The sequence below is a fragment of the Cibotium barometz genome, chromosome 9 (assembly GCF_041138505.1).
Source record: "Cibotium barometz isolate CiBa-2024 chromosome 9, ASM4113850v1, whole genome shotgun sequence".
In the NCBI taxonomy this organism is placed as follows: domain Eukaryota; kingdom Viridiplantae; phylum Streptophyta; class Polypodiopsida; order Cyatheales; family Cibotiaceae; genus Cibotium; species Cibotium barometz.
In genome coordinates, this window is record NC_141054.1 from 39,096,833 (window position 1) to 39,108,819 (window position 11,987).

Consider the following 11,987-nt stretch of genomic DNA (forward strand, 5'->3'; position numbering starts at 1 on the left):
TGATACAGTGCCCAGAGCCAGATTGATGAGGCGATTACAGGAGATGGGGGTACCCACAAAGCTCATATGGGGGATTATGGCTTTATATAGATCAGTTGTTGCAGGACAGGTACGCACCCCAGAGGGGGTCTCTACTTTGGTTCACTCCACTATTGGAGTGAAGCAAGGTCGCCCGTTATCTCCTTCATTGTTTGGTATGTATGTGGATGAGGCTTCTGACTACATTGAGAGATTGGGGGACAGAGGAGCCCAGCTAGCAGGTACATGGATCCCACTATTGTTATATGCTGATGATATTGTGTTGATCTCTGACTCCCCTGAGGGTATGCAGCGTCATCTGGATGCTTTACATGAGTTTGCACATGATAGTGGATTGTCTGTCAACCTTGGCAAAACCAAGGTTATGGTGTTTAACACCACGCCACAATGGGTTAGGCGATCAGCTTCCACATTTACATATGGGCAGGAGATTGTGGAGTATACAGATGCATATACATATCTTGGGGTAGTATTCAGTGGGCCAGTGTTTTCGATGAGGAGAGCAGCAGAGACTAGATTGACTAGAGCACATGCAGCCCTGGGTGGTTTGGAGAGGATGTGTTCGCAGGTTCAATTTCAGGAACCTCGAACGAAACTTTGGCTTTTTGACACCCTAGTGACATCAGCTATGCTTTATGGAGTGCAGATATGGGGACCTTCAGTGGGCCATCACAGCGCAAGCGGGTGGAGAGGTATGGAGAGGCCTTTGGAATCTATGATTGCTAGGATTATTAGAGCCAAGGCCGTGGTACCTCATGAGATTATTCGAGCAGAGCTGGCAGCTGCCCCTCTGGTGATTACGAGATCAGTCTCCTACATACATGGCTTGTGGGATCTCCCCCGAGACAGATATGCACGCCTCGCCCTGGAGTCCTCCCGACAGTTAGCTTTACAGGGAGACACGGCTTGTTGGTATGGACAGATGACATCTTGGTTCCAGGCACATGGTTTTAGCATGGACAGATTGCCTCCCTTCCAGTATTCTCTGGAGGCACCCTCTCTCACTCTCACACGGACAGAGATTACCAGACTCATCCGTCAGGATTTAGTTCAGCTGGACATTAGGAGGACATGGATACAGCCGACTGAGGAGCTGGGCACGAAGATGGCTTTCTACAGAGAGCATTTTCTTCAGCTCACAGCAGATGGTTTTGTGATCAGACCCAGTTACATGGATGTACACTTGTCTCATGCAGTACGATGTGCTATTGGTCAGATTCGCACATCCTCACACCAGCTTGAGATTGAGATTGGCCGATATAGAGGTATACCAGCTGAGGCCAGGATATGCCGAGTATGCCATGGGGAGCCAGAGACAGAGCTGCATTATATATGCCATTGTACTGCATACTATGAGATACGTGGTCATTTCCACTGTTTATTCAAAGAGGGTTTTGGACCACTTTCCAGAGTCATGGGGTACCAGGACCAGAGGTGTTTGGGATTGTTCTTGCTTGAGCTGCGGAGACATAGAGATAGCCTGCTTAGGCGCACAGAGAGCCAGACTCAGAGGCACATTACAGACTTCTTTAGTCCAGCCATCACTGCGCCAGATGGACCACAGCAGCAGCAGGACATGGATACCGCCCACACCAGAGGTACACTGATTGATCGTGCGATTGAGCTTGGGTGGTCCAGACGCCCACGACTACGGAGGAGGGCATCCCAGCATAGACGGAGGTTGCAGCGGCGGATTCGGATTATTCTTGCGAGGCATGCGAGACACCCAGTCAGGGTGCTGACCACAGAGGATATTGAGGAGATCCGCCAGCGTCCGATGCGGCACATATTATGAGATGGAGGCACCTCCATAGTGTACCCCTCCGTCCCACATGATATTGTATCCCCTCACTATATTCCACTCACCTCCATAGCGTCCCCCCCCCCCCCCCCCCCTCACTATATTCACACCCTATAAGGGTTTCTGTTTACCTTCCATTTCCAGTTTCATTTTCTAGGTGCCAGTAGTATCATCTTTATTTTTCATTTTCTGGGTTTTTTTAATCCAAACATTGTATCAGATCCACCATGATGTAACTTTTGGTCTCATAGGTCATTATGGCCTTTTGAAGACGTTAATATAACATTTCATTTCATTTCTCTCTCTCTCTCTCTCCCCCCCTTCTTCTAACTGGCCTTTGGTCCAAGATCCTCCCGTAGTTACCGATTCTTCACTGCCCGTAGGCGCCCACCTATAGCCGCTTATTTATCCACCCGTAGGCGATGCCATAGTTGTCACGGTACGAAAATAGGATACAGTACGATACGATACCGTACGGGAATTTTTGGTACGATATGAAATTTTCGGATACCGTATGATAAAATACGGTTTTTTTTTTTTACACTTACAAACTATGGAGCTTCAAGCTTGAATGTGAGGGAAGGTTGGGGGGGGGGAGGAGTCTATAGTGCTTGAGGAACATGAGGATCTCCCAATTGTCTCTAAAAAAGAACCTGCATGGGTAATGCAATACCAAAGGTCTCCCAGTGTAGTGTTTATGACTAAGGGACCGTCCTTGCACAAATGCGACCAGTGCATCTAGGGTGATAGGTTTAGGGACTCCTCTCTAGATCAAAATGGCCATGTCCAAATCTTCTCCCTCGTACATAACGTGAGGATCTGACTGTTTAGCCTACCTATACTAGGGATCTCCAAGTGATGTAGCAAGATTCTCTCATCCTACCAATCAAGTGTACACTACCAGTCTACCTTGCCATATTTTTTAGGTCTCTCAACAACCCCATATGGAATACTGAGTGGACACGAAAGTTGCGAACTATTGCGGGCATTTGGGATCTTCGTTAAGCAGGATTTCTATATTTATTTTAGTGATTGGAATTTTTTTCTCAAGGTGGGGTAAAAAAAAACCTCGTACCGTATGAAACCGTACGGTACAGTACCATATGAATGGGTTCGTACCGGTATGAGAAACAAGTATGGGCGATGCAACGAAGTGAATTGATCATTGAGCGCTCTGCAATGTGTAGTGATAGTGACACTAGTGACTAGAACTATTATTTTTTGGCTTCTCTAGATAGTAAACTGTCTTTTAACTTTTAAATTTTTGTTGATTGCTTATAGTATGTAACCCGTGGCATTTGAGTCGTGGGTACTGAACGTTTGAGTGATTCCATGTCATGAAACCTATTTATGCTTTTGTTTACTGATAGCTCTCATTTTGGTAATTGTGTTGTTCATAAATGAAATGTTTTTCAAATTTAAAGTTTTCAGTTTTTCAGTATATATATACACTATATAGTATTTTTTAAATGTTTTTACTTACCTTACGTATTTAACATACCTCAAAATCTCAACCCGTACTTGAATGCGTACCTTATGTACCTTATTCATACCGCACCTTATGTACCTTTCCACCTTGCTTCTACCACTCGGTCTTGGCTTTCGTGTGTTTTGCTCGGAGGGTAGCAGAGGGTAGAATGCGTAGATGCGGTTGATCTCCTTTCAATAGGGATCCAAGAATGAGGTGGAGTGGGTTTTGTAGCGTGAGTGGAGAGCAACGGGGAGCACGGCGAACAGCAATGGCATGCCAATAGGCAATGCAGCGGGCAGCAATGGCACGCGATGGGCAATAGGCATTGGATTGGGTTAGTGCAATGTGAAAAGTTCGTCGAATAGTACGTAGGAGTGCCCACAAGATGCCCATAGGAGCGCATTTGTTCCCACAGGATGCATAGTTCCCTATGCGTAGGGTGCACACAGCAGCATGATGGGAAGGGATCAAAGGGCTCAGCAGGCGAACAATAGCAAGGCGGGAAAGGCTTGGGGAGGCACACAGCAGCATGGCGCGCGCGCGAGAGAGAGAGAGAGAGAGAGAGAGAGAGAGAGAGAGAGAGAGAGAGGAAGTTCTATTAAACGTCTTCAAAAGACTGTACAGGTCTGTGAGACAAAAAGGTGTCACAAAATCTGGTAACAGATGAAATGAAATGGATAAAAGAGAACTTATCTACCTCAAGCCAAGGGCCTTGGGCTGTACATACATCATCTCAGCATTGGTGTGCCATTACTATCCACATCCACGTCCACGTCCACGTCCACATCCACATCCACGTCCACATCACAACCATGTCCACATCCACATCCACATCACAACCACATCCATAAGGTAGGAAACATCCATTGCTTAGGTAGGAAACATCCACTGCTTGAGGATGGTTCCGATGTTGAAGTAGAGTTTGGATTTGGGGTTGTCACATAGAAGGGCCTCTCCTCTCCTCCAGCGTGCCTGACGCCCTCAACCCCCCCGTTGGCCACGATCACCTCATCAGCTCCAGATCCAGGACATGCTCCACCGCCATCGAGCTACCTTTCCACGTGACATAGCTGAGGGAGACCTCTCGGCCATACTCATTAGCCCTATGCTTGATATTTTGGAGAGTGGTATACCATCTACTCAGAGCTGATGTTGCTCTCATGTTTCTATGTTCTTAGTATTCCATGATGAGTTTCCATGGACAGTTTTGTATCACCCCAGTGAGATAGCTATGTTTATGTTTTCTTTCTGTTTTATTTTCCATTCCATGATGAGATATGCCACGGACATTATTGTATCACTTTGGTCTCATAGGCCCATTGGGTCTTTAGTAGATGCTCTCTCTCTCTCTCTCTCTCTCTCTCTCTCTCTCTCTCTCTCTACTGTTCGCTGCCTTTTGTGCGCTTCGCTACTGTTTGTCGCCCGCAACTCTCCCTCTCTCTCTCTCTCTCGCCTTCGCTTCGCTACTGCTCGCCGCTGTTCGCACCCCTGCTCGCTGCCGCCTTCTGTTCGCTCTGTTTGCGCCTCTGTGCGTAGCCGCCATCTTCGCCCCTACTCGCCGCCCTCTCTCCTGCCTGGGCTGGCCCTGTTCTGTCTGGACCCACTATGCTATTCTGTTCGCCTCGCTACCCTGCTCGCGTTATGCTAGCCCGTCTGCCTTTCCGCTAGTCCCTCCGTCTCCCTTTTCCCACCTACCCTTCCTCAGGCCCCCAAGGCAGCAACATAACTCTCTCTCTCTCTCTCTCTCTCTCTCTCTCTCTCTCTCTCTCCACCAGTATGGTACAGGATGGAGCTAGCTAGGTTGCATATCATGATTGTATACTCCATGCATATAGCTTTGCATTCTCCTAGTAGTAGAGCTCCATCCCCTCCCCCCCACTCATTATACTTATTGCACACCCAGATTCAGCTTTTTTTTAAGTTCAGTACTTTTTCATTTTGTTGGGATGATAGAGGATACCCCACACAGGTACACTGATTTGTCTCATAGGCCGAGTTTGGTCTTTTGGAAGACGTTAATAAATCTTTCTTTCTTTCTTTCTTTCTTTCTCCTCCCTGCCTGTGGGAAGCGCTGCAGAGTAATCTCGAGGAATGGCTCCGAGTCTCCAAGAGAAGCTCGAGGCCCTCGAGACGGCAATGAAGGCACTAATCAAGGAGAAAAAGAAGAATTTGATTCCAACCTCAATGAGGTGGAGAACAAACTACACTGGCACATCATGGCCCTCGAAGCACGGGTCACGGACCTTGAACAAGAGAACACAACACTCAAGGAGGAGGTGAGTGCATTAAAAGTGGAACTGGTAGCTGTCAAGAACACCGAGAAGGAAGAAGGGGAGATCAATGACAACACTCTCACGGCCATCAAAGAAGAGATCTCCAAGGAGATCACAAAGGACATGGAGGAAAAACTCGAAGCCAAGCAGTCAGGATGGGTTGAGGTGGTGAAGAAGAACATCCGTAAAGAAGTGAGGGAGGAGACTCAAAGGGAAGAACACCAAATCATTCACACCATCATTGAGGAGGAGAAGATGAGGCATGCCCGCCACCTCAACATTCGAGTCACAGGTATAGCCGAGACACCCGACTCCACTCCCGACGAGAAAGATGGACAGCTTCTATGCATGAAGCTCGGCTACAGGGAAGAGGACCCTCTCCCCTTCACCAAAGCATGGAGAGGTGGGAAAGACTCAACACGCAAGCGAGCCCTCATCCTACAGTTTGCAGGAGAGACGGAGAGGGTCACCTTCATGAGGAAGAGGGTGATTCTACGAGGATTACAGGGAGATCCCATCTATTTGGATGATGACCTTACAAGGATGGAGATAGAACACAGGAAAACATGCATGCCGAGAGTCCTACATGCCCGGAAAGAGAGCAAGAGAGCATTCTATTGCGATGGCCGTGTCATCATCGATGGCAAGGCCATCGATTAGCGCCAGGTGGCCTTGGGACATCGGCTATGGAGGATCCAGATTCACAGATACACATAGCAGTTTGGAACTGCAATGGAGCACTTTGGACACATCCTGGGAGGATGGAGGAGGTCATGGAGGGACGGGACATCATACTACTTACAGAGACGCACTAGAGCCCAGAGAGGGGGCTACCCAAAGTAGAGGGCTATCAGTGGGAGTTTACATACAGGGAGACCACACGGCAGAGCACATCGAGAGGATCTGGAGGTATAGTGGTACTCTTCAAGTCAGAGCTACAGGAGCGCCTACAGGTGGTAGCACGTGACCAAGAGGCTAGATACATGTGGATTAGACTGCAGCTCTCAGCAGACAGGGTGTTATACATTGCTCTATGCTACTTCTCTCCTAGAGGATCGAGATATGCCATGACAGCAGAGGATGAGAGTAGAGACGAGGAGGAGGACACAGAGCCATTGGGAGAGTCACCATATGCAGCCCTTTCTGATGAGATCATACACTACTCCAACCTGGGGGAAGTCCTCTTTGGGGGCTTCAATGCACAGACACAGAGCCGACAGTGTGACATTTATGATTTCGAGCATCCCGAGGTGATGCACACACTAGAGGTGGAGGACACGAGAGCTTGCAGGGTGTCAGAGGACATGGGGCCGGATAACACCAGATATGGTCATCACTTACTTGAGCTGGGAGTGCGACACCATCTCGTTATTTATAACGGGATGAGACAGTGGCAGGATTCAGGAGCACTGACATGCTTTCCACGATCAGAGGGGGGGGGGGGGGGGGGTAGCACAGTGGACTACATCATGGGGTCCATGGAGACCATACAGGCAGTGACATCTTTCACCATCCCTCCTTGTCCTATTGGTGCGGATCACACGTACCTCTTATTGTCACTGGCGAGCTCCACACCAACACCCACACAGGCCACACAGGCATCGCATAGAACTTTCTACTTCACCCATGACTTGGCAGACAAATATGAGCATCATGTATATGACGGGCTATTCCAGATGGATCCCCTGTCACCTCTAGATACACTCACCACCCAGTTGTCATCTCTACTACATACGGCCGCCACCCACAGCTTCCCCCATAATACACACATTGCACACATAGATAGATTTGGGAGCATGCCCCAGAATCGGTGGTATGATGATGAGTGCAGAGAACTATATAGACACCTCTGTGCCCAGAGAGCACTGGGGACCATTACACAGAGATAGGCGAGCCGACAGATGAGGATCCTCACGCGCCGTAAGAGGCGTGCATATGAGGAGGCACAATACTGGGATATATACCACCTACTCATGAGCAGAGATGCAGCCACTGCATGGCGCAAGATGAGAGAGCCTCGCCCTTGTACCCCGATTGAGGATCCACACACATGGCACACATATGCAAAGAGCCTCTACCATATCCCTCAGCAGTCGCCCATACCACAGCCACAGGAATCCCGCCATACCACCTCTACTTTCTTTACCGCCTCGATGGTAGAGAGAGCTATCCGCCGGTTACAGCATGGGAGATCGACTGACCACACAGGTATACAGAGTGAGCATCTTATTTATGCAGCTGACACACTGGGACCCTTTGTTGCTCACCTCTTTAATAGGGCACTAGTGGAGGGCCTACCAGCTGAGTGGACTATGCACACCATCGTGCCTCTCCACAAAGCGGGAGACATGCTAGACCCTAGCAACTATAGGACTATCATGATTGGTCATACATTGGCCAAACTTTATGGCGAAGTGCTCGAGGCAGAGTTGAGCTGAAGGAGGGACTGCGAGCACCAGGTGAGGCCCGATTCCGACGAGCTTTCTCCACTGTTGACCATATATTCACTCTGAGATGTCTGATTGACCAGGCTAGGGCACAGGAAAAGAGATTATACTGCTGCTTTGTGGATTCCGCAAAGCATTTGACACGGTGCCACGAGAGAGACTCTTCCAGCACCTACAGTTGGGGATCCCATCAGAGATGGTTTGGGGTATCTATGCTTTATATGAGCAGGTCTTCGGGCGCATACGATGCCCCGGGGGGCTATCTGATGTTATTGCTAGCACCATAGGTGTGAAGCAAGGATGCCCACTCTGTCCTACACTATTTGGGCTATACATCGATGAGGTGTGAAGCAAGGATGCCCACTCTCTCCTACACTATTTGGGCTATACATCGATGAGGTGGTTGACTTCATTGGTCACGGTGGTGGGGACGGGGTAGACATCTCAGGTACCACAGTCCACATTATGCTATATGCAGATGATATTATTCTGGTCTCTGAGTCGCGGATGGGACTACAGCACCATCTCCATGCACTCCATGACTTCTGCACACAGAAGGGGCTTACAGTGAACCTTGGGAAAACCAAGGCCATGATTTTTCACACCTCAGGGCCGGTTCGACGACAGGCCATCTTCACACTAGTAGGAGGACAAGTAGAGGTGGTAGACTCATGTGTGTACCTGGGGATTACATTTACGACTCCGCCAGGAAGATTTACTATGGCACAGGCAACCAGGGATAGACTCACATGAGGGTATGCAGCTCTGGCCACGCTAGAGAGACAGTGTCACCAAGCACACTTCCAGGAGCCCTGCACGAAGGGGTGGTTGTTTGACACACTAGTCACCCCTGCTTTGATGTATGTTGCAGCAGTAGGGGCACCTGGGCTCGCCACCTCCACATGGTCTCATCAGATAGAGAGGCCTCATATTCTCATGCTCTCACGGATGATCCGCAGCAAACCCTCCGTCCCACATGACATTGTCCGGACGGAGTTTGCTGCACCTCCTATGCTAGTAGAGGCCCTCTTCCAGACGATCTGCTTCATACAGAGGATCAGAGATGTGCCATCAGATCGACTCTCACATAGAGCTTTTGAGGCGTCCAGGCAACTGGCAGAGTGGAGATAGGAGATCATGGTATTCACAGATGATACAGTGGCTCACTCAGCATGGTCTTTACATAGATCACCTGCCACCTTTCCAGTATGATATACATGCACCACACATCCAGCTCTCTCACAGTGAGAGGAATAGAGTCCTTCGGCAGGATTTATGGCAGCGATACACTCAAGAGACTTGGATTACACCTAGTCAGCCTCTACTGCCGAAGATGCTATACTACAGAGATCAGTTTATGCGTATCTCAGCGGATGGATTCATACAGAGACCTGGATACATGGATGTGTACAAGCCTCATAGTGCCCGAGTGGTGATTGGCCAGCTCAGAGTGTCATCACACCAGCTTGAGATTGAGGCAGGTAGGGCAGCACGGAACCCCAGAGCAAAGAGGATATGCAGACTATGCCAGGAGGAGGTTGAGAGTGAGGAACATTATGTATGCAGATGAAGAGCATATAGTGTCATTAGAGAGAGATACACCATCATCTTCAGTGGACATCCCTCACTCCACCAGATCATGGAGTCCGCAGACCAACGCAGATTTGGCCAATTCTTGCTAGAGACAGCGCCACAGAGAGACTGCTACGGACTCATACCACAGGGAGAGGTGGGCGACAGCTCCAGCTCACTGATTTCTTTGAGAGATCTATCCCAGTGCCTATCCTGACACATGAGGGGGTTACACTTTAGAGCTTTGCGGACCTCCGAGCCAGACGGAGACCGAGAGCACCAGGCTACCAGACTCCCAGACTACATCAAAGGGAGATGACAGAGATACGGGCTCAACATCAACACCATATCCAGGAGCGGCTAGCTCACTTACACTCACACCCGGAGATCATGCTCCGAGGTATTTTTGCGTCACAATATTAACACCCCCATTATGGTACTGGTTGGAGCTAGATAGATCTGCATTGCATTCTTGTATACCCTGCGCATATAGGTTGCATACTGAGCCTCTAGCAGAAGTGCTCCATCCATCACACCCCCCCACTAGCAGATCTGCTCAGTACTTTCATAGTTTATTTCATGTTCATTTTCTCCTTTTTTTTTCTGGACATCCAGAAGACATTGACAGTTATACATTGATTTGTCTCATAGGTCGAGTTCGGCCTCTAGTAGACGTTAATACAGCTTTCTTTCTTTTTTTCTTTCTCTCTCTCTCTCTCTCTCTCTCTCTCTCTCTCTCTCTCGATCAAACCATGCCCTTTTGCCTCCTCTTTTCTTGCAAAACTTGGTCTGGCAAGGAAAAATTCCATTCTGTTAGCTCTGTCAGCTCTGCCTGTTGATCCAGGCACTTTGGCCTTAAATGATTTGAATGCAGTGAATGCTTTCTATGGACCTGTTGCCAGCCCTGATACAAAATGTTATATGTGTGGATGTGTATGTCTCTCCACACATTGAAAGGTAGCTGTGTAGGACCAGTGTTTTTTTTGTCTTATAGGGAGGCAACCTAGCTCATATGCTACTAGAGTAAGTGAAGAAAGCTGTGGACTTCTAGGATGCATCATGGATGTAAGGTATGGATTTCTTTGTGCTGAGTGCTGAAAATTCTGTGGGGTCTATGACTTGCTGCAGCTTATGGCACAGAGTATGCTTACGGTGCGCACGACTATCCCACCAGTGGTGTATTTGAAGTGGAACCGCGACAGTGTCCTGGGTTCAAATTTCGGAAGTCCCTGACATTAGGAACTGTGTGGATGGGCCCTGCGAAATTCAGGGACTTTGTGGAGGAAATCGCATGCGAATATACTGGGGACTCCTACCATTTACTCTTAAAAAATTGCAATCACTTTTGTGATGATGTCTGCATGCGGCTGGTCGGTTCGCCCCTGCCGGGCTGGATAAACCGCCTTGCAAAAATAGGTCCTGCTCAAGCAAACCTTATCTTGGATGTTTTGTTTTGAGTTGTATTAAAAAAAAAAAAATCCCCTTAATTTATAGTTTGTGGTTTCAGGATCTTTATGCAGCTGCGTCTTACCTGATGCCCTTCACACAGAAGGGCTGAATACACTTGATTATGAAGCATATGAAGATGATGCAAAATGCTCTCAAAGTAAGTATCGCCATCTAGCCAGTACCTTGGCTATGGTGGCACCAAAGAGAAGACACCTAATATCTTCCTCTGCTTTTCTTCGATCCTCCTTCAAAGATGGCATTTTTTCTCGGGACTGGAAAGATCATAATTTTTCTAGGAATCTAACAAGGGAGAGGTTAAGAGAGCTTTGATGAGAAGAGTGCTGCAGTGTAAAGTGAGGCAGACCGGCATTTGCCTCTGAATGTGCAGGGTCCATCCCAAAATAATGCGTGTGGGTTTGAGCCTCTTTTCAGTTTGATGTATTAACTCTTTGTATTTTGGTGGTGGTCAGGACATGGGATTCCTTTGATTTGATAAACTGGGCTCCTGATCTCGCAAAAGTGCATGGGTCTCAGGTTAACTATTCTTTGTAATTTGGCTGGAAGATCCTCAAACTGATTTAGCAACATTCTTTTTAATTTGGGCGGAGGATCTTCAAACTTGTACTCAAGTATAGTAAGTTTTCCTTCAGCTTAAGCAGCTGTGCTATTCTAACGCTCAAAATTATTATGCCAACGAGTGTTGATCAAAGAGAGTGGTCCTTGTTGGGAAGATGCATCGATTTTCTTGATGGGTTTTAAACAGAGAATACGTGACTCTTGAGAAAAGTTCTCAGGCGCCCATCCCTCATAGGCAGGGGAATCTCTTCTGTCTGGTGGTGGATGGTATATTTGTCTGGAGGGGTTCTAAAAAATTGAACGGTCTCCATGTAAGATTTCTTTATGATGTCTTGACTTGGCCATCCCCTCAGAGTGGC

General features: G+C 48.2%; 1 protein-coding gene across 2 annotated transcripts in view; it reads left to right on the top strand.

Moving 5' to 3' along the window:
- LOC147635563 (deSI-like protein At4g17486) overlaps positions 1-11,704 on the top strand; it is a 38,739-nt gene extending 27,035 nt beyond the window's left edge. The window contains exons 2-3 of one of the 2 annotated variants that reach the window (XM_086802898.1): positions 10,732-11,019; positions 11,111-11,701. In XM_086802898.1, coding sequence (XP_086659024.1) covers positions 10,732-11,019; positions 11,111-11,382 — 560 coding nt within the window. In that variant the 3' untranslated portion in view covers positions 11,383-11,701. Of the gene's footprint in view, positions 1-10,731; positions 11,020-11,110 lie in introns of both variants that reach the window. The other variant, XM_086802899.1, reaches the window with a different exon arrangement.
- Positions 11,705-11,987: the final 283 nt, after the last annotated feature.